Source organism: Piliocolobus tephrosceles, chromosome 14 (assembly GCF_002776525.5).
Source record: "Piliocolobus tephrosceles isolate RC106 chromosome 14, ASM277652v3, whole genome shotgun sequence".
NCBI classification, from domain to species: Eukaryota; Metazoa; Chordata; class Mammalia; order Primates; family Cercopithecidae; genus Piliocolobus; species Piliocolobus tephrosceles.
The window spans coordinates 102,126,647-102,149,813 of record NC_045447.1 but is presented as its reverse complement, the minus strand read 5'-3'; the positions used below and the strand labels follow the sequence as shown (position 1 = coordinate 102,149,813).

The 23,167-nt window shown below is 43.5% G+C and overlaps 1 protein-coding gene across 8 annotated transcripts in view; it reads left to right on the top strand.

The window, feature by feature from the left end:
• Positions 1 to 23,167, top strand: part of SPTLC1 (serine palmitoyltransferase long chain base subunit 1) — a 116,356-nt gene that overhangs the window by 15,098 nt on the left and 78,091 nt on the right. For 7 of the 8 annotated variants that reach the window (XR_003307109.1, XR_003307108.1, XR_003307110.1 and 4 more), the window contains exons 4-6: positions 10,471 to 10,564; positions 11,368 to 11,440; positions 22,575 to 22,707. Coding sequence is in view for 4 of the 8 variants with exons in the window: in XM_026448936.1 (XP_026304721.1) it covers positions 10,471 to 10,564; positions 11,368 to 11,440; positions 22,575 to 22,707 (300 nt within the window). In the remaining 4 variants the exon portion in view is untranslated. Of the gene's footprint in view, positions 1 to 10,470; positions 10,565 to 11,367; positions 11,441 to 13,368; positions 13,479 to 22,574; positions 22,708 to 23,167 lie in introns of those variants that run through there. The other variant, XM_026448939.1, reaches the window with a different exon arrangement.

The window sequence follows — 23,167 nt, the reverse complement described above, 5'->3', positions numbered from 1 at the left end:
TTTTATTGTAGCCATCCTAGTAGGTGGGAAGTGGGATCTTGTGGTTTTAATTTGCATTTCCCAGATAACTAATGATGTTGAGCATCTTTTCATCGGCTTATTGGCCATTTGTATGTTTTCTTGAGTGTTTTCAGTGGGGGGGGGGGGTTCTTTCTATCATTAAAACTGTAAAAGTTCTTTATATATTTTGAATCCTTGTCCCTTGTCAGATACATGATTTGAAGATTTTTTTTTTTCGTTCTGTGGGATTTTATTTTACTTCTTTGATAGTGATCTTTGAAATTCAAAAGCTTATTTTAATGAAGTCTGACTTACCTGTTTTTCCTTTTGTTGCTTGTGTTTTTTTGTCATCTGTAAAAACTTTGGCTTAATCTAAGGTTACAAAGATTTACTCTTTGCTGTCTTCTAACCGTTTATAGTTTTTGCCCTTGACATTTAGTGTGTAATTCAAGTTAATTTTTGTATATAGTGTGAGGTAGAGGCCTATCTTTATCTTTTTTGCAGGTGGATGTCAAGTTGTCCTAGCACCATTTGTTGAAAAGACTATTTCCCTTCTGAGTTGTCTTGTTGAAAATCAGTTGACCATATATCTAAGGATGGTCTATCTATTTTCAAGAATGACACACTAAAACGGTCATTGAGAGCCCTGTTAAAATGGGCTTGGCTTTTTCTTCAGTTTTACTGAGGCATAATTGCCAAATAAAAATTGTATATATTCAAGGTGTATAATATGATTTTATATTTTTATGTATATATATACACACACACACACATTGTGAAATAGTGATCACCATCAAATTAATTAACATATCCATCACCACATTTAGTTACCGTTTGTGTTTTAGGGGGTGAGGATGGGGTGGGCTTTTTGACTGAGGGGCTTGCACTAGGATAATCAGACAGGGACCTGTTCGTTTATTTGAGGGGACCCCCAAACTTAATATTTGTAGTTCTTATTCTCTTGGCTTTGTCTTTCCCAGGAGAGGAGTCCTCTCGTCTGTTACTTTGCAGGTAAAAAGCTGCTTTCCACTATTTGGGAGCTGAGTTGAAGGCAAGAGGCCTGGGGTCTTACCATTCATTATGTAACTTACACTAATTTTTGTCTTCAGAGTGGCACCCGTGCCTTCACTCGTTCTTTCTCTTAAGGACTTCTGGTTTATACACAGCCTTTCCAGGGAGCATTTCTTCAGGGTGGAGGAGGGGAGTGACTGCCTATTGTCTAGGCACCCAGCCAGTCCTCCTGTTGTCAGCCTTTCCTGTTTTCCCATGTTTAGAGGAAGCTGGTACCCCAGTTTGGGAGCATGTTTCGGGCATTGCTGCTTGGCTTTTCACTGCTGGCCTAGATTTGTCTTTCTCTTTGATCTCTTTGACTTATCAAATACAACTTGTCCATTTGCTTTCCGGTTTCCAACATTTTGTCAGCTCTTCTCCTTGTTCTGGTCTGGGTAGGTTTAGACCTTTAAACTTGGTATGCATTTTGCATTTGCTTTCCGAGTGTGCTTTCAGAAGAGATCAAGGGTTGAGGTGGTTTTTAATGTTAGCTGATACTAAATGGGATGAAGAAATATCAAAGCAGGGTCAGTAAAGAGAGGTGGGGTTGCTGCATGTATTTCTTGTTCATTTCTTTTGACCGTCACATATTCTTCTGTTGTGTACAGCCTCCAAATTTCACTTCTCCATTTTCCTCATGATAGACACCTAAGCCGCCCCCATTTCCCACTGCTGCAAAGAATCCTCTGATTAATATTCCCTCATGAACCTAATACTCCCTTGAATTTCTCTGGGGGTATAGAGCCAGGAATAGGATACTGATACATACCTGCCTAATTTTCCCTTAGGACTTTCCTGTGTCGTCTGTGGTCCCCTAAGATAGTATATAGGAATTCAAGTTTTCCCTACATCTCTGTTTAGCAATACTGTTTGCTTTGGATTTCTCTTGCTGTTTGAGCCTCTGAGCATCATTTCATCTACTTTTTAGCTGTTGGAGTTTTCTGCTTCTTTGAATGCCTCTTCATATCTTTTACCTATTTTTCCACTGGATTCCGTCTGTCTTTTGATTAGCAAAAGTTCTATATACCTTGTAGATTTTAATCCTTAGTCGGTTTTTGACTTAGTACTCTATTACATTGATTCTGAGACACATACCGTTTTTCCCTAGTTTAAAATCCCTGAAGTGGGGATGAATCTTAAAGCTGCTGAGAGTCGCTGGTGAGTCATTGTCAGCCAGGAAGGTAGTTTGTGACATGGTTCTCATTGCCTGTGCACCAGTGACCTTGGTGGCGGTGAGCTTCCTGTCAGCACTCCAGCTGAGGTGTATGCCCTGCTGGTCAGTGAGACAACTGATGGCCGGAGAGATGGCCAGATCTACAGAGCAGAGGCTCACAGAGGCTAGGATGACGAAAGGCTTTGAAGATGTCTTTGTCAGACTTCCCGTTGCCTTTGGGTAGTATCAGCTTGCTTTCTAGAAACGTGATTTAATTGGAAGGACGATAAAACTGTGAGTTTGGTTCAATAGGAAAGTTGCAGCATCAGAACTTGAGAATGGGTGACAGTTAACATGTCAGATAATCTCAGAAATGATAGTGGAGCATGCTGGTAAAAAATGCTGAGATACTGCCAAGAGCAAGAAGGAGACCATGGTATGAAAACTTGTGTCAGTGACTTAGAGGAGAGGGACAAAACTCAGCTAAAGAGGTTTTAGGAATGTCTCGACTGATTTATCTTGCTTCTGTTTTCCTTTTCATAAGTACAAATGTAATGTAACAAAAATCTGTATCTAAGAATGTATAACAGACCTTATCATTAAGCATAAACTAAAAAGCTGTACATGACAAGAAAATATCAATGTATTTTAATTGACACTGTTTCTCTTCCTTAGTGATGGATAAAATGCAATTAATGACATCTTAGATTCAGTGAAATACAATAAACCTCTTCTCTATCACTCGTCTGTTAACTTTATCTGTGGTCTCTTTCGTTGAACCAAATTTCTTAATTTTGACTTAGTCAAATGCATCCATCTTGGCTTGGTTTGTGTTTTCGGAGACTTGGTTAAGAAATCATATCCTACCCTGAGGTCCCAAAGACATTCTTCTACATTTTGTTATCTTTTCTAAAATACCTTTTAGGTTTTTAATATATCTGGAATTCACTTTGTACCTGGCTGTTCAACTTTATCCGTAGAGAAAAATTTGTGTGAAACCTAGTGGTTTGTAGGGTAACTGCTGTCATTTTCCAGGTATTCATATGTACAAAGCTCTCTTGAGTTCTAGATTCTTTCATTGGTCTCTGCCTGTCTGCTCCAGTACCAAACCTGTTGTTAACAGGGGTCTGTAATATTTGCTTCCTTCCGGTAAAGCACCTCCCTGTTTCTGAATTCAGTTAGTCATTCCTGAACTTGTATCCTTCTGTGTAATTATTGAAGTTTATAGAGTTCTGTTAGAAATTCTGGTGGAATTTTAATCGTGATTGCATTGAGTTTGTAGTTTATTTTGGCAAAAAATAATATCTTTAAAATGTTGAGCCATCCCTTCAGCTGACCATCATATATCATTTTTTTTTTTTTTTTTTGAGACGGAGTCTTGCTGTGTTGCCGGGGCTGGAGTGCAGTGGCCGGATCTCAGCTCACTGCAAGCTCCGCCTCCCGGGTTCACGCCATTCTCCTGCCTCAGCCTCCGGAGTAGCTGGGACTACAGGCGCCCACCACCTCCCCTGGCTAGATTTTTGTATTTTTTAGTAGAGACGGGGTTTCATCGTGTTAGCCAGGATGGTCTTGATCTCCTGACCTCGTGATCCACCTGTCTCGGCCTCCCAAAGTGCTGGGATCCATCATATATCTTATCATTTATTAGTCTTTATATTTTTCTTGATACTGCAAATACTTTGTATTTTGTTGCCTTTATTACTATTAATTCCAATGGTTTGTTGATTTCATTGAATTTTTTATGTAAGGTGATCATATCACCTGCCGATAACAATGTGGCTCTTCTCAGACGTCTGTGTGTGTGTGGGCACACTTGTTTATTCACATTTTTGGACTTGCAATTTTACTGGTATGGTCTTTAGTAATATGCTGAATAGTGAAAAGATACCAAGCATCTTGTTTCCCAGTTAATATCTGTAGATTTTAGGTATTATAGTCTAATCAGTTCAAGACCATTCCCCCCGATCCTAGTTTTCTAAGTTTTATAAATAGATATTAAACTTCATCAAATGCCATTTCTGCATCTAAGATCATTGCATGACTTTTCTTTATTATGTTGTATTTTCTGAAATTCTTGTTATTTAACTTCTATTCATATATCTCTTAGATGTACTCTGTTCTTTTTCTAACTTAGCTGAACACTTAATTTACATTTTTAATCTTTTCTAGTACTGATTCACATTCTCTTTACAAAAGACCCTGAGTGTAATTCAGAACTCAGGGTTAAAGAAAGGTTTTGAAAGATAATAAAGTACATATTCCTTATTACAGAACCACTCTCATGTAGTTTAGGGCAGCACCCCCAGAATAGTTTCATTCCATTGAATAAATAAAATCAATAAAGAGTTTCATGTATGTTTAGGACAGGTTTTGCTACTTAATGAACTTGCTGCAGACTTTCAAAATTGTCTATGAGGGATAACGAACTTTTCCGTGTTTAAGCCTATAAATTCCTTTCTAAGGACTATTCCAGCTGTAGGCTATACTTTTTTAGAATGGAGTCTTGCTGTGTCGCCCAGGCTGGAGTGCAGTGGTGTGATCTCCACTCACTGCAACCTCGCCTCCCGGGTTCAAGCCATTCTCCTGCCTCAGCTTCCCCAGTAGCTGGAACTACAGGCGCCCAGCTTTTTTTTTTTTTTTTTAAATAGAGGGGGTTTCACCATGTTGGCCAGGATGGTCTTAATCTCCTGACCTCAGGTGATCCATCCACCTTAGCCTCCCAAAGTGCTGGTATTACAGGCATGAGTCACTGCACCCAGACTGTAGGCTGTATTTTAATGTGTGTTATTCAGACCTAAATATTTTCTTTTTTTATTTATTTATATTTTTGAGACGGAGTTTCACTCTTGTTGCCCAGGCTGGAGTGCAATGGCACGATCTCGGCTCACCACAACCTCCGCCTCCCAGGTTCAAGTGATTCTTCTGCCTCAGCCTCCCGAGTAGCTGGGATTGCAGGGATGCGCCACCATGCCCGGCTAATTTTTTTGTATTTTAGTAGAGATAGTGTTTCTCTGTGTTGGTCAGCCTGGTCTCGAACTTCTGACCTCAGGTGATCTGCCTGCCTTGGCCTTCCAAAGTGCTGGGATTACAGGCGTGAGCCACCGCGCCTGGCCCAGATCTAAATATTTTCTAATTTTTATTGTAGTTTTTTTTTTTTCTTTGACTAAAGCATAGTGTTTTCCTTAAGTTTTGTCTTCTCAGTAATTTATAATTCATTGCTATGTGATTAAAAAACATGTTCTGGATGATAGCTTTCCTGAATGATTCTGCTGCTTTTGTTGAGACTTGCTTTATGTCTTCATTGTAAATTTTGCAAATGTTCCACGGCTTTATCACAAAAATTTATATTATATATTCCTTTTATTCAAGGTGTCTTGTGTCTATTACATCAAGCATTTTAATTATTATTCAAATAGTTGACAGTCTTAGCCATTTTCTGTCTGGTATGTAAGCGAACGAGAAAGAAAGAGACAGTGAAGATCAGTATTACCCTCCATGTGGATTCATTCTCTGTCTCTGTTTTGTTTTTAAATTCTTTAATTCGAAGGTATGTTATTAGATGTATGTGGGCTCAGCATTTCTACATCTTTTTTAATGTCCCTTACCTCTAACAAAACTTATGTTTTACCTTAGAGTCCATTTGTCTGATAGCAGTGTAGCTACACCAGCTTTCATTTAGTTATTATGTGATTAATAGGACTCCGTTTTCAGTTTTACTGTGTCATTGTGTGTAGTTCTTTTGTACGTAATTGGATTTTAATCCTAGTATCATTTTTTAACTGAGGAGTTTAATCTGTTTACACTTATTTTGATTACTAACTCATTTGTATAGGAAACACTATTTCTGCTGAAACATGAGGTGATTCACAATTTTCCCAATAACGTTTGAAACAGTTTGTTGGCCCATTTGATATGTAAACTTAAAGAGTAAATAGCCAAAAATAATGTTATTTGATTTATTAATTTAATTGCACATGTATATTTAAAATGTCATTGCGCAAATAATATATTCAACGATACTGCTGTTTCCTTTGCCTAGGCATCTGGGATACCATTAGAAGCATTGAAATACGTATGTTTAAAGTCTGTCATTTTCATTTCTGTCTGAATACCTGGATGCGTAACTTTTTGAATCTGTGTATGCTGCTGTCCCTCAAAAGGTTACCCAACTCTCATTCGGTATTTGTGATTCTACACCTGACCCCTTTCAGGGTTGCTTTTTTGTTGTGGTCTTTAAAAAGCCTTGCTTGCTTGGTTGTATAGTGTTTCACTGTGAAGTCCTTCTCCCAGGAATATGTATTATGTGTGGGAAATAAGTACAATATCTGTGTCAAATTATTTTCTCTCTCTTTAAAAACAAAAAACTGATTTCTTCAAAACACCTAAAGGTAGCATTGTTAGAGATCATTCTGGTTGAGGTTGTAACTAATTAGCAGCGGGTTCAACTGCATCTAATAGGAAACCCAAACTTAGATGGCTCAGGCAAAGTACAGGTTTGTTTGCCCTCACAAGTGTGGAGCGAGGTAGCTAGCGCCACAGATGATCAGGGACCCAGGTGACCATCCTGGTGCTCTGCCCTTGAGGTGTGTGGTCACCTTCAGGGAAGATGGCGGGCAGACAGGCAGAAAAGAGGCTCCTTCTGGCCCTGTCAGCCTGGTTACCTCAACGCTGGCCAGACGTGGTCTTTTGTTCCAGGGCAGTGGCCTTAATTATTTCATTTCTTCTTTTTTTTTTTCCCTTGCCTTTAGTCTGCTTGATCAGGTTTTCTTGATTAGACTTCCCTTTTTCTTTTCTTCTCCTCATGTTTCACGTAAGTAATTCCTGTCCAATTTTTTTTGTTTTTTGAGACAGAGTCTCACTCTGTTGCCCAGGCTGGAATGCAGTGGCACCATCTCGGCTCACTGCAGCGTCTCTCTCCTGGATTCAGGAGATTCTCCTGCCTCTGCCTCTGGAGTAGCGCGGATTACATGCATGCACCAGCACGACCAGCTAATATTGTTTGTATTTTTAGTAGAGACAGGGTTTCACCATGTTGGCCAGACTGGTCTTGGACTGCTGACCTCAAATGAACCCCCCCACTTTGGCCTCCCAAAGTGCTGGGTTTGCAGGCATAAGCCACCTTGCCCCAAATTTTATAATCTTCCTCTGTCCTTACTGAGCAGTACAGGGACTTACTAGACTCCTTCTACTTCAGTTGTTCCCCATCCCCACTCCCCACTTGATGTCCTGGTCTGATATTTGACTTCCACTTACTTTATATCCTCCAGGATTATTATAGGAGAATCACCTTCTTTACCTATTTACCAGTTTCTTATTGCCAGTCTTTAGGTATTTATTTCTTTATCTGTGCAGCTTCTTCGGGCTTAAAATTCCTTTTTCTAAAATATATTCTCTAGTAGATTGTTATGTGGAGATTCAGAGAGGGTAACCTGTATCTCTTAATGAGAAGTGTTTTTATTTTCCCTCCTTGGATGACAGTGGATAACAAGTTCTAAGTGGATCATGATTTGCCCTGCGGCCCTTGGAGGATTTCTTCATCAAGGCCTGGCCTCTGAAGAGACTGTCAGTCTAATTGTTGTGCATCTTCTGTTTTTCTAGTGGCTTTCACAATTCTTTTTCTCTGTGAAATTCTACAGTTTCACTGTCATGTGTCTTGTTGTAATTTATTCATATTTATCCTACTTGGGATTCATTTTTCTACTTCAGTCTGTGGATCTGTCTCCCATGAATTCTGGGACGTTTTTAGCTGTTACCTGTTCAAACATTCTCTTACATTTTTCCTCCAGTTTTTCCCGGTAGAACTAATGTGCAGTGTACTTTTAACCTTCATATCCTGCATGTTCAGTATGTACTCTTTCATATTTTTGCATCTCTTGGTAATCTCAGCTCTGTCTTTCGTTTTCCTGCTGTGTCTGATGGGGTATTTAATCTATCTTTTGGATTTCTAATTTTATTGACTCTTAGATTTTATTTCCGGAAGTTATATTTGACTATTTAGCAAGTTAACCTGTCCTTTTTTTTTTTTCCGAGATGGAATTTCATTCTTGTTGCCCAGGCTGGAGTGCAATGGCACAATCTCGACTCACTGCAACCTCTGCCTCCTGGGTTCAAGCGATTCTCCTGCTTTAGCCTTCTGAGTAGCTGGCATTACAGGCGTGCGCCACCATGCCTAGCTGATTTTTGTGTGTTATTAGTGGAGATGGGGTTTCACCATGTTGGTCAGGCTAGTCTTGAACTCCTGACCTCAGGTAATCTGCCCGCCTCGGCCTCCCAAAGTGCTGGGATGATAGACGTGAGCCACTGCGCCCAACCCAGCCTGTCGTTTTCTTAGTAGCTTTTTAACCTTTCCTTGTATTTATGCTCTTGGGCCTCAGCACTTTCTAGCGTCAAGTGTCTCGCGTTCTTGGGCGGCAGCCCTTCTGCATGTATTGTGTGTTGACTGTCACTCACGGTGGGGTTGTAGTTTTTGATTGGGAAAGTTGTTTTCTCTCTCTTGAGTCCTCTCCGGTCTTAATTGTGGAGATGTCTTTCTGGTTGGTTTTACTTGATTCTGCAGCGTACCCTATAAGATTTTAGGTTCCAGGATTTCTGTATCAGGTGCCCGTTTTGACCTGTTCCTGCTAGGCTGCATGGGGCACAGGTCTGAGACTTCCATTTCTCACTGGAAACTTTGTTCCTTCCGTACTCCAAGTGCTGGACAGAGATAGCATCCCTGCATCACATCATGCTGCCTCCTGATAGCTTTTGAGCCGTGGTGAGGGGTTTTGGATGTATTTGTTCTTAATCATTTGTTTTCTGTGTATTACAGTTTTTGTAGAATGGTCTCAGTGTTTACAGCGCCTTTGGTACAGGGGTGGTCTACCTAGCTGTTTGTTTGTTTGTTTTTTAAAATCTTTTTGTGACTGCCAATTCCCGACTGTGGAATCAGGGAGGACTTAGAAAACTTAAGGAAACCCTGAGAAGTAGGAACCTGAATAACATGACAGAATCAGAATCACAGTTGAGGAAGTGAGTGGCACTGGATTTGAAAGAGAAGCCCTTGAAGCCTTAGGGAAGAAGAAAGAAAATATTTGGAGAGTACCTGTTATGAGCCAGGCACTTCCATAATAGCAGTTTCCCTGAGAGGTAGGCTCTCCCCCTACTTTGATGATGAAGAAACTGAGAATCACAGAGGTCAGTGATGGCCGTAATACAGAGGGGGCCTGTCTGACAGACTCTACAACCCCTGTTGTTTTCACTGAGTCTTCTTGCCTTTTTTATGAGTTAGTTAGCTTTCATGAATTTACTTCACGTTGTCATTCTTTCCTTTTCCTGGTTTCTCAGCATCTGTGTTTTCTCAAGGATGACCAATGCTATTCAAAAGTATCGATGAGAATAGTGTTTCTCCATCTTTTCTGGCTACAGTGCGTTTTATCGAGCAACCCAGTACGTGGACCAGTACAGATACGTAGTCCCATCACTCACCCTGTGCCATGGTTCTGATGTTTTCTTTTCCATTCTATTTTGTTTTACTGTTTCCTCTGGTTAAAATAGGCTGATTGTGACCAACTAACTTGGTCTCACAGCCCTTTAACAGTTTGCAACCCATAATTTGAGCCTTTGAAGCATGGCTCGTGGCTGGAATATAGATCTGCAGAGGGCTTAACAGAAGTATCCTCAGGAGCCCATGCTCCTGTCCCAGCCGGGCTCATACCCGGCTCCAGTGTAGCCGCCACCCACATTCTCCCCACTCCCCAGGAGTGTGGGGATGCCTCTTCAACAGCATTCCAGCGTTAACTTCAGACATTGGGAACATATCCCACTTACTCTTTAGTGGCTTCCTATAGATACCATTTCTTTTTAAGCCACTTTATACAAGATCATAACTCATTCTGCCTATTCTTGCCTTTGATCTTATTTTATATTTTCTTCCTGTTTGGCTTATTCCAGATTTTTCTGACATACTTTATTTGGCAACTTCATTCTTAAGCGAGTTTTAAAACCAAAGCATTTAAGATTTGCCACTCATTCATCTTGGAATTCTAGCTTATTTTTCTTTTTTTATTTTAGTAGTACAGGTAGTTTATTAAAAATAAAATTAATGGAAAAATATCTTATTTTTAATGTACCATGCTCTAATACTACTTCTTAAAAACAAGAAATCAAAGACCAGTATGCAAATAGGGTAGGATGACAACACTTTGTTGTTGTGCCTGCCACCAAGGTACTATAACAACATGTAACATGAATGTGTAGTTGATGTGTGCCTCTCTTTGTCTCTTCCCTAGCCCTCCAGGCCACAAAATTGTGGTGAATGGAAAGGAATGTATAAATTTCGCCTCATTTAATTTTCTTGGATTGTTGGATAACCCTAGGGTTAAGGTGAGTAGCACATAATGCTGAAGTGGACAGATAACTTTACTGATTTAAGAAACTGGACATAAAAGACAAATGCAGGCTGGGCGCGGTGGATCACTTGAGCTCAGGAGTTTAAGACCAGCCTGGCCAACATGGTGAAACCCCATCTCTACCAAAAAAGACAAAAATTAGTCAGGCATGGTGGCACAGGCCTGTAGTCCCAGCTACTCGGGAGGCTGAGGTGGGAGAATTTCTTGAACCCAGGAGGTGGAGGTTGCAGTGAGCCGAGATGGTGCCACTGCACTCCAGCCTGGGCAACAGAGCGAGACTCTAGCTCCAAAAAAAAAAAAAAATCAGAGTATTGGAAAGGGCGATGCAAGTTTTCCCCATTACTTTTTGTCTGACAAGAGTTGTGAGCTGGACCTAGACAGAGAGAGGCAAGAGTGTCTTGTGTGGCTCAGTGTTGGGCAACAACCGCAGAACTGAACAGGCCAGACCTGGAGAATAGCTGGAGAAGGGTCTAGGAAATTGCTCTCTCTCCTCCTGGGATTGTGGGCTAACAGGCATTTTCCAGGAGAGACTTGGCCCACAAATGCAGAAAAGTTAACCAGGTTTTAAGAATCAGGCTAGTGTAACTTTTCCATGTTTTAAGTCATATACTCAGTCTTTACATCTGTCTTTCTATTCTGTTAGAGTCGTCGTAGTTCTAAGAAAGGAAGAAAAGTGGAGGAGGGTGGAAGGAGCTCTGTGGGTTAAAAAATAGGAAATGTTCGTTTTGAACTCTTAAAGATAAATTATTAAAGTATAATTATTTTACTTCAATAAAGGCAGCAGCTTTAGCATCTCTAAAGAAGTATGGCGTGGGGACTTGTGGACCCAGAGGATTTTATGGCACATTTGGTAAGTTTTTGTTGTGTTCTCTTTCAGACTACTACTTTCAATAGTTAAGATTCGATTTTAGGCCAGGCACGGTGGTTCACACCTGTAATCCCAGCACTTTGGAGAGGCTCAGGTGGGAGGATTGTTTGAGCCCAGGAATTTGAGACCAGCATGGGCAAAATAAGGAGACCCTGTCTCTACAAAAAATAATAAAATTAGCCAGGCATGGTAGGCTCATCCTCATGTGCATGTGTGGGGTTTGCAGTGTGGGGAAATGAGGGCAGAGCAGCAGTACTCTTTATGCAGGGGAGATGGCCTCATACTTCTGCCCACAGTCCATTGATGAGAGCAGAACCCCTGCCATGACTAGCCATGCAGGGGGCTGAGAAACAGCTCTACGAAGAAAATGGAGAGCAGATTGCCTGGGGTGGAGGGAGGGGGGATAAGGTGTAGTTTTTTTTCTTTCTAGAATGAAGATGAAGGATCATTGATTTCCTTGTGTATGGATAATCCAGAAACAGGCCAACTAAATATTTGATGAATGTATGATTTCAAATACAGTGAATTCCCTTGGAGTCATCAAAAAAGACTCTGGCATTTTCTGGTTGTTTTTATTAAGTATATGTTCTTTGCTCCTGAAAATGTTACTAAATAATTGTTCAGGCCAGGCATGGTGGCTCAGGCCTGTAATCCCAGCACTTTGGAAGACTTAGGCGGGCGGATCACCTGAGGTCGGGAGTTCAAAACCAGCCTGGCTAACCCATAATTTGCAACCCATAATTTGAGCCTTTGGGTTCAAAGGCTGGTGAAACCTCATCTCTACTAAAGACTGCCGGGCGCGGTGGCTCAAGCCTGTAATCCCAGCACTTTGGGAGGCTGAGACGGGCGGATCACGAGGTCAGGAGATCGAGACCATCTGGCTAACACAGTGAAACCCCGTCTCTACTAAAAAATACAAAAAAAATTAGCCGGGTGAGGTGGTGGGCGCCTGTGGTCCCAGCTACTCGAGAGGCTGAGGTAGGAGAATGGCGTGAACCCGGGAGGCAGAGCTTGCAGTGAGCTGAGATCCGGCAACTGCACTCCAGTCTGGGCGACAGAGCGAGGCTCCGTCTCAAAAAAAAAAAAGAAAAGAAAAGAACTTCATCGGGATGGAAGAATTGGAGAGTACCTTGCCACAGAAGGTCATCTGTCCATTCTGAGAGAGTTAAGGGTGGCAGCTTGAGGGTGACACCATGAGATATCAGCTACAATGGTCTGGAGGAAAAGCGTGAACCAGTAGTATAGACAAAAGCAGGGCATTTAGAAGTAGGTGAGAATGGTGACTGGGGGCATAAGTAGACAGAGTTTAAATAGTGGGGTGACTGTGTAAAGGCCTACTGTAAATAAAAGGTATACAGGGTTATTGTTCTTTTTCAGGAATGCGGGTAAGTTTAAGGGAAGTGGGGGAGAGTACTTGCGACTTCAGGAGGAGGCAGATCGTCTGATGGGCAGTTTTATCCTGGAGCGATGAACTCAGTGGGGAGGGTTCTGCAAACGGACTGTGGTTGGGGTATTATAGACGACCAGGTAAGGTCCTGTCCACCGAGGTTGTAGAGTTTGAGGGGTTAGGTTCTTAACAAGAACTGACCGTATGGCTAGGGTGTCTTTATATGGCTGGGTATCTGGAGTAGGTAAAAGGAAATTGGCAGCTTGGTGGATTTCCTGTCTAACTTGTTGAAGGACCAGAAGATAATCACCAAGAGGGGTGGTGTCTGAAATAAGGTTGGGCCCCAGCAGAAAGGTGCAGCCATGTAAGAGTTCAAATGAACTGTACCCGGTGGGTTCCCAGGGTGTGGCTCGAATTCAGAGGAGTGCAAGGGGTAGGAGAGTGGTCCAGTGTTTTTTAAGCTGGAGGGTAAGTTTAGCAAGGTGTGTTTTTAAAAGGCCGTTGGCTGTTTCTACTTTTCCAGAGGACTGAGGGTGATATGGGGTGTGAAGATTCCGTTGACTGCCGAGGGCTTGGGAAACTGCTTGAGTGATTTGGCTAATGAAGACCGGCCTGTTATCAGATTATATGAAGGTAGGGAGACCAAACCGGGGGATTATGTCTGTTAGAAGAAGGAAATAACTGCATTGGCCTTTTCAGACCCCGTAGGAAAAGCCTCAACCCATCTGGTGGAGGGATTTGAGTTTCCAAACATGGGGCATATGAGTGGAATCAATTTGCCAATCTTGAACAGGGATAAATCCTCGTGCTTGATGTGTAAGGAAAGGAGGAGGTTTGAGAAGGCCTGGTGGAGGGTAGTAGAGTGGCATATAGCATACTGAGAGGTGATTGTTTTAAGGATGGATTTCCAGGCTGGAAAAGAAATGAGAGGTTCTAAAAGGCGGGTTAAAGGTTTATATCCTACATGCAAGCGGTCATGAAAGGAGGAGAGGATAGAGTAAGCTTGAGAGGCAGGGAGAATGAGCTTTCCATGATGTAAAAACCAGTTTCCTTGAGTGGGAAGTGACTGGTAGGTTAAGGTTTCAGAAGGAGTTGCAGAAGTAGGAGTGATAGATGAGAAGGAGAAATATTGGCCACTGGCAGCAGATACTGGGGAATTTGCTGTTTCTTTGACTTTTACTGGCGTAGGTGTTGCCTTGGACAATGGGATCAGAGGATTTTTGGTGTCCTTTGCAGTGGATTACTCTGGCTTTGGCTGGAAGGAAGGCAGCTTTAAGGAGGGCTTTATTAAGGGGGCATTGATCATAGAGGACCCTTGTGTAGTGAGAAAACCTTTCTGCCCAGATGACAGCATGGTGGTGGAGGATGTGAAGGGCGTATTTAGAGTCGGTATGGATATTAACATGCAGTCCTTTGCCAAGAGTTAGGGCATGAGTTAGTGCTATTATTTCAGCTTGTTGAGAGGTTGTAAATGGGGAGAGTGCAGCAGTTTCAGTGATAAGATGAGTGAGACACAATGGCCTATCCAGCTTTTCCTGGTGTTAATCAACTGGTTTTTGAAGAACTGCTGTCAATAAACCAAGTGTGGTCTGGGTCAGGGACAGGAAAAAGGGAAATATGGGGAAAAGGAGAGGAGGCTATGTGGATTAAGGAAGCACAGTCATGTGGATTAGGATTTGTAGGGGGTATTAAGTGAGAGACTGGGTTGAAGTCTGGTCCAAAGGCAATGGTCCCTGTGGGATCTTCAATAAAGAGTGAATAGAGCTGGAGGAGACAGGGGCTGAGAGTTTGTGTTTTATGTGTGAAGAGGAAACTAAGTCTTGGAGGTTGTGAGAGCTACAAAGGGTGAGTGGGGCATAGCCTGTGATTTTGAGAGACTCTAAGAGTATAAGGGCTATGGCTGCTGTGGCGCACAGGCATGACGGCCAGCCCAGGACTGTAAGATTAGCTGTTTGGATAGAAAGGGTACTGGTCGGGGGCCTGGTTCCTTAGTAAGAATTCCTACAGTGCAGCCCTGTGTTTTTGCTGTGTGAAGGGAGGACGGTTGGGAGGAGTCGGGAAGCGCTCAAGTAGGGGCTGTCTCTCGGGCCTTTTTTAGAGAGTAAAAGGAGGGGCGAGGGAAGGATTTAGGGTCTATGGGTTCAGCTAAGTTTCCTTTTGTGAGTTTGTGGAGTGGTTTGGTCAGGATGGCAAAACCTGGTATCCAAAGGCAGAAGTATCCAACAACACCGATGAAGGAGAGGAGTAGTTGTTTGGTGGTGCTGATTGGAGTTTGGGCGATTAGCTGAATACGGTCTGCTGGAAGTGCACGCCTATGCTGGCGGAGGATTATACCAAGATAAGTAACGCTAGGGGAAGAAATTTGAGCTCTGGAGGGGGATACTCTGTACCCCTTGGAGTAGAGGTGTTGAAGAAGCAGGATAGTGTCTTGCTGGGAAGATGGATAAGACAGGCTGCAAAGAAGAAGGTCATCCACGTATTGAATGAGATGGGAAACAAATGGATGAAAAGAAAGCAGGTCATGGGAGAGGGCCTGGCTAAAGTAGTGTGGGCTATCTCTGAAACCTTGGGGCAGGACAGTCCAGGTGAGTTGTTGGGACTGGTGGGTGTCAGGGTCAATCCAAGTAAAGGTGAAAAGAGTTGGGAAGAGGGATGTAAAGGGATGGTAAAGAAGGCATCTTTGAAGTCAGTAACAGAATCATGAGTTGTAGAAGGGGGTATTGAGGATAGGAGTGTATAAGGGTTAGACATGATAGGATGAATGGGGGAGGACAATCTGATTGATGAGACGAACGTCTTGGACTAGCCTGTAGGATTTATCTGGTTTTTGAACAGGTAGGATGGGAGAGTTGTAAGGGGACTTGGTGGGGACTAAGAGGCCATGCTGTAGTCGACGAGTAACGACGGGCTTTAGGTCCCCTAAAGCCTGTTGTGGGATGGGGTATTGGCGTTGAGCAGGATACAGTGGCCATGTTTCAATGGGATGGTAAGGGGTGAATGGTCCATGGCAAGGGAAGGAGTGGAGGTGTCCCATACTTGGGGGTTGAGGTGGGGAGATGAAAGGGGAGGTTGTGAGGGAGGTTTGGAATTGGATAAAAGGGTAGCTCTGAGATGTGGCTGTAGTCCAGGAATACGCAGGGAGGCGGATAATGTAGTTAAAATATCTTGGTCTAATGAGGGGACTGGGCAGGTGGGGATAACTAGGAAGGAGTGCATAAAGGAGTGTTACCCAATTTGGTACCAGAGTTGGGGAGTTTTAAGGGGTTTAGAAGCTTGGCCGTCAATACCCACAGCAGTTATGGGGGCAAGGGAAGCAAGCCCTTGAAAAGAAGGTCATGTGGAGTGCGTCGCCCCCGTATCAGTTAAGAAGGAGATAGACTTACCCTCTACTGTAAGAGTTACCCGAAGCTCAGCGTCTGTGGTGGTCCGGGGGCCGCTGAGACATTTGGCAACATCAGTCTGCAGCTGCCAAGCCAAGGAGATCTGCGAAGGAGTCGGTCGGGGAGTTTCGGGTTTGAGCGCCAGGCGCTCTGGGAGTGGTGATGAGAGTCGGGCAGTCCGACTTCCAGTGAGGGCCCACACGGGGCATGGCTTAGGAATCCCGGGCTGTGGGCATTCCTTGGCCTAGTGGACAGGTTTTTGACATTTGAAGCAAGGTCCCGGAGGGGCAGTTAAACGCTGCAGTTTGGACACGTTGAAGTTTTTGCTGGTAGGCGGTGCAGCTGGGGTTTGTCTTAAGGCGGAGGCAAGCATTTGTCATTCTGAAATGCATGCTGCCACCTGGCAGCCTCTTCTCTCTTATTGAACACCTTGAAGGCAGGGTTGGTTAATTCCTGTTGTGGGGTTTGAGGGCCAGACTCTAATTTTTGAAGTTTCTTTCTAATGTTAGGAGCTGACTGGGTAATAAAATGCATGTTAAAAACAAGGCGGCCTTCTGGCCCTTCAAGGTCTAGTGCTGTATGTCGCCTGAGGCTGGCAGCTAGATGGGCCATAAACTGAGCTGGATTTTCACCTTTGTTCTGAGTGGTCTCCTTTATTTGTCATAATTGACGGCTTTATATGCAGCCTTATGGAGCCCTTGAACTAGGCAAGAGATCATGTAGTCCCACCTGGCTATGCCTTGGGCCCCTGCCTGGTGGGTCCAGTGGGGGTCTGCATGGGGTACTGCCCTAGCACCTTCTTGGGGGCCAGGCTCAAAGCTCTGGCGGTCATCAGCATAACATTGAGCTAGGGTCCAAAGTGAGGATCACATTTAAGTCATTCCAAGTGAGATTATAGGACTGTGTTAAGTATTGGAATTCTTGTATATATTTGGTGGGGTCAGACGGAAAAGAGCCTAAATGCTGACTGATTTGGGAAAGGTCAGACAGAGAGAAAGGGGCATGAACCTGGACTGTTCCTTCGGCTCCTGCCACCTCTCAAACGGGAAATTGCTGGGCAGGGGCAAGGGGGTCGGCCTCAGGGCCAAATTGTAAGCCAGAGCAGGTGTGAGGAGGAGTGGTAATGGGAGGCACATAAGCAGGTGGGTTGTGGGTAGAACTGGGTTCTGAGGGGGAATTAGGGCCGGGTTCGGATAGGTGTCAGGGGAGAAAGATTGGAGGGGTTAACAGACAGAGGAGTCAGCATCCCCAGTGGAAGAAGGAGGGGTAGATGGAAAGGAGATAAGGAAAATTTGGGATGGACCACATTGGGAGCAGAGGCTAGGGAGAGATCGTAGTGTAAAAACTGCCTGGATGTAGGGTACCTCAGACTGTTTGCCCATTTTGCAACAGAAGTTGTCTAAGTCCTGCAAAATAGAGAAATTGAAAGTGCCATTTTCTGTCCACTGAGAGCTGTTGTCTAATTTATATTGAGGCCAGGCCATGTTACAGAAAAAATAATTAGACGTTTAGGCTTTAGATCAGGTGAAAGCTGAAGAGGTTTGAGGTTTTTGAAGACACAAGCCAGAGGGGAAGGAGGGATGCAGGGCGGGAGGTTGCCAATGATGGAACCGGGAAAGTTTGAGGGATAGAAAGAGACAAGGAAAAGAGCAACCACTAGGATCCTCAGTGGGCGTCCCCAGCGGAGGTCCCGGGTTGTGTGGCTGGCAAATGGCCAAGGCTGGTATCCCCGGCATTGACCAAACACGGAGGGAAGACTGTCTTCCCAACAAGAGTCCGTGACCAATGTTGGATTTAGGAAACACGGATAAGAGGAAGGTTCCTTGTCTCAATTTTGAAGAGAGAGAAAAAGAGGAAGAGAGGTGAGGAGGACCGAGGCAGCTTCCCCGATCCGTAGACAGAGGTGGGAGTGTTCTCGGGACTTGTCTGAGGTCCTGAGGCTGAGGGAAGTCTCTTCTATGGAAGAGCGCGGGGAGGACAGGGGAGAGGTCTCCTGGAGGAGTTCCCCTATCCCGGGCTTTCGGCACCAAACGTACACGCGTGTAATTGAGGAGACAACCTGAACAGGCTAAGCGTGAGCAACAAGGCTGTTTATTCACCCGTGTGCGAGCAAGCTGAGTCCTAAAGGGGAGTCAGCAGAGGGTGGTGGGATTGGAGATGGTTTTATAGATTAGGGGTAGGCAGTGGAAAGTTACAGTTAGGGGCCAGTTTTTGCAGGTAGGGGAAGAATGTCACGAGGTACATTATCACGAGGTTACAGAGCACAGTGTCATGAGGTTGATTGATCACTCAGGGTAGAGCCTGTTACAATAGTAGAATGCCACAAGGTTGGCTTCATCAGCTGAGACAGGTACTAGCCGTTTTTCTTCTTTCATGGTTTTCCTGTTGTCCCAGACTTTCTGGCTGCAGGAGACCTTCTGGATGTGTATGTGTAGGTCACAGGGGTCACAATGACTTGACCATGGCACAGCCTGCTCTCAGGGGACCTTACAGTTTGGTCATAAAATTCCTAGATCTGCCACTTCTTCTTTCCAGTCGTGGGAATTCATGGTTTTCTCAGTTGTAAGCGGGAACAATCATTGCTTGCATGGCTTTAGAACACTTTGCTAAGGATCACATAAGGTACTGCATGTGAAAACATGAAAGACATTCGGCCCTGTATGTTCTAGTGACTACCTAAGGGCTGTCATTTATATTCTTAAGAAGAAAAAAATTGTGCGTGTCTCTAGGGATTTGTGTGTGTGTGTGTGTGTTGTTGTTGTTGTTGTTAGACGGAGTTTTGCTCTTGTTGCCCAGGCTGGAGTGCAGTGGCGCGATCTTGGCTCACCGCAACCTCTGTCTCCCCGGTTCAGGCGATTCTCCTGCCTCAGCCTCCCGGGTAGCTGGGATTACAGGCAGGCACCACCATGCCCAACTAATTTTTTTTTTTTTTTTAAAGTAGAGATGGGGTTTCTCCATGTTGGTCAGGCTGGTCTCAAACTCCTGACCTCAGGTGATCCGCCTGCCTCGGCCTCCCAAAGTGCTGGGATTACAGGTGTGAGCCGCCACACCTGGCCTCTAGGGATTTTTTTTAAGGACAGTATGTATGCAAAAATATGAAGGCCTTAAGAGAAAATGTAGTTTGTTTCTAAACTGTCCCAAAGTCACCTATTTTATGGTGTTTTCTCTGGAAAACAACCAGGAAGGTCATAATCTCTCCTCCTTGTAAGTGAGAAGCTGAACCAAGCGGCTCTTATTAGAAGATAGTCTCAACAATTCAGAATTCAGAATTAGAAGATTGCCTAAAATGTGACCAGGTTTTTACTTTTAAAATAAAACCTTTTCTTTTATTCTACAATATTAATGTAATTAAACAAACTCTTAAATAGCGTATTGCTTGTTCCATGCCAGGCAGTGTTCTGAGTGTTTTATCAGCAATAACTCTTGTAGTCCTCCTGCTAACCCTTGAGGAAGATAGGACTGTGCCCCCTATTCGACAGAGGAAGGCACCGAGGCTGCCCAGGGCTGACCCCCCCCAGACCTAACTACAGTCTGAGCTCTATGATGACGGAGGTAATGAGGCCTCCCGTCCCTGAGGTTCTGGTGAGGGAGCCAGTCACCAGATAAGCAAGTGCAAGCAAGTGCGGAGGGCTGTGAGGTGTGCAGAGGCATTCTAGGACACCTCCCTCCACGGTCACTTCTCTGCCATGTTTAGTGCTAACGGCGAATTGTAGAATACAGTACTTTTGTTTTATTCCATGCAAGTCTACAGCTCCAGTTAGTGAAATGGATCGTACATACAGAAGATAAGGACATCAGAAATTGAAGAAAAGTGAGTGCCCTTGTAGTTTTCCTGCTTGCTGCCTTCCGCTCCCTTGGGTTGAGAGTTTCTTCGTTGCACAAAGGAGCATCAAGAGAAGCAAGTTCTGCAGTTACCCTTATTTACCTGTCACAAAACCTGCTTTGCAAGGCTGTCATCAGCTAAAACCCAGTGTCTTTTGATAGAAGGAAAAGACTAGTCTTTTTGAACTTTTGGGACTATGCTTGAACCAATAAGTCATTGATTTATTGTTGAGAGATTCTTCTTCCCACTTTATGGCAACTGTATGTAAACAGTTACGAGTATACCTAATGATAGGAAGATTTGTAACATGCTGATTTTCATCAGCTGGGTAGCTCACTCTCAAGTCCTGAAACAGGGTCATACTCAGTTTTACAGTCTCATCATTCATCACTGAAAAGAGTCCTTTAGAGCTAAGAAGTCTACAGAATGATTTAAAATCCTTTTGTGGTTAGCAAAAATAGTTTGTATACATAGCATGTTTTTCTTTTTGAAATGGAGATACCAAATGAAAGCAAACCATTGTGGCCCGGGTTGTCCTTCTGGCTGAACTGTGAAGGTTTGTGGCAGAAATTTTCAATTAGAAGCACCATTATAATTTGAAGGAGGCCTTCTACCTGGGAACATGAGGGGTGGCGAAGCGGTGGCACTCAGAGAACAGTAATGAGGATGAGAAGGAAGACACACCCAAGAGTAACCCATGCTCAGCTACTTGGCTGTGTTCCTCTTTCTTGCTAGATTTTGCCTGAAACCTTCTCTGATAGCATCTCTCCTAGAGGGTGGCTGTCAGACAAAAGGGATCACAACCTTGGATTTCGTTTGATCATAATGTCAGAGATCTTATACTCGAAGATCACCTGGGATATGTTCTTCTAAACTCTGTGTGTTGTAAAGTCCCACATTTATTTAATATTGGTATAATGAAAAGTGTCCATTTTATAAAACAACGATAACCAATTGGTAATGGAAATCAAATGATATTGACTGTGTTAACATACAGATAGGAAGAAGCATGCCTCATATTTTATCACTATTTGATAGGAATGAAATTAATAGTTCATTTTAACAGTTCTGTAACATTCTTTAGGAAGTCTGTAAATACGCTGCCTCCTGCCAGGCCGTCAGCCCTCTCTGCTGCCCCTAGCTCAGGAATGCCCAGACCGCCTGCCACTGCCCGTGCTTGGGTTCTCATCAGTAGACACTCCACGGCTCCCTCATCCTGGGTCTCAAAATCCAACTCTGTGGGCTCCTTTCTCGCATAGCGCTGTAAGACTGGAGGGGCCTGGCTTCTTTGAGCCCTCCCCACACAGGGCCTGTGGTGAAACTCTGTTACCTAGTCCTCCAGGCTTGGGTCCTGCCACAGTTAAAAGAGCTAAAGGAATTTTTTTTTTAAATCCCTTTCCCTCCTTGATAATGCCTCGTTTTAAGACTGCTTTAAACTTTTAAGATTCTAAACTGGCCAGTGGCTTGTTTATTCTAAGCATCACTGGTCCTCCGTCCAAGGGCATGAAGCCTCATGGTTCAGTCTGAGAACTAAAAGGCTATGAGGAGGACCAGGCGCGGTGGCTCAAGCCTGTAATCCCAGCACTTTGGGAGGCGGAGGCGGGCAGATCATGAGGTCCAGGTGATCAAGACCAACCTGGCTAACACAGTGAAACCCTGTCTCTACTAAAAATAGAAAAAATTAGCCTGGCGTGGTGGTGGGCGCTTGTAGTGCCAGCTACTTGGGAGCTGAGGCAGGAGAATGGCGTGAACCCGGGAGGCGGAGCTTGCAGTGAGCCGAGATCTCGCCACTGCATTCCAGCCTGGGTGACAGAGCGAGACTCCGTCTCAAAAAAAAAAAGGCCGTAAGGAGCTATGATTTCAGAGGAAAATAATAATCAGTCTAATAATTATATTTTATCCTCATTATTATGTCAACATCCTCCTTACATTACATCTATAAAAGGACTTATTTCCTTTTGTACTACAAATTTGAATTATTATTCATTACACTTGTGAGAAATTCAGACAGAATCCCAGCCCCAAAAAGTGATGGGAGGTGCCACTACTAAATGCTGACACAGATTGTTAGAGGAGTGGTCACTGGAGTTCTAGTAAGTGTCACCTTCTTGATGCAAAGTATACAGAGTTCTTTTTGCTAAAATGCAAATAGACATTAATAAGTTAACATCAGACATTGGTGAGACCTCAGTGGTTTTGGTCAGGGGCAGTTAATGCAGGGAAACTTGGTAGGCCTTGAAGTCTTACAGTAGAGTGACATCAGAGCATAACCCGAAGTTGGAACTGCCCCAGTAGCACATTTTGCAGGTAGATGAGTAGCTGATTTAGTTCATGTATTTTAGAAGTTGTATGGGCCTGGAATTATTTTAATAGATCTTATATAATCTATCATTTAAAAACAATTCCATTTTGGCCATAAGGTGAAAGTACTGATAATTACACTGCTTGTGTTCTTTTATTTATTCTTTAGTAGAGAAAAAGAATTATAAGACAGTTTAACCATTTAACTTTTTTTAACTGAAATAGATGTTCATTTGGATTTGGAAGACCGCCTGGCAAAGTTTATGAAGACAGAAGAAGCCATTATATACTCGTATGGATTTGCCACCATAGCCAGTGCTATTCCTGCTTACTCTAAAAGAGGGGACATTATTTTTGTGTAAGTAACCTTTACCTAGTTTTCTAATAGCAATTCCTTTGAGATAATACTGATCGTCTTAGAGAAATACTTCATTAGAAGTTATCTGCATAAAATAATACTGCTTTTTGTTGTTTTTCAAGAAAGTCACCTCACCAAAAGTTTCAAAATTTGTGAAACCTTCACTTAAAAGATGCTTAACGGTGTCTATAGTCATTTATCTGCCATGATAATTATTTATTGATATCCGGATGAGGACAGCTATCTGCCTTCTTTGTGCAGCTCTGTGGCTGTGTGTTATCCTAATCTGTGGTCACCACCTCACGTTGTCACTCAGACTGCCCGGCAAAGTCTCTCCATGTCTCATCACCCGTTCACCCCGTCTCCCGGCCTCAGCCAATCTTGCTTCCTACCTTATTAAGGATAGAGGAGCCATGACTTGGACACTTTCTTGACTACCTGCAAGTGGATCTTCACACTC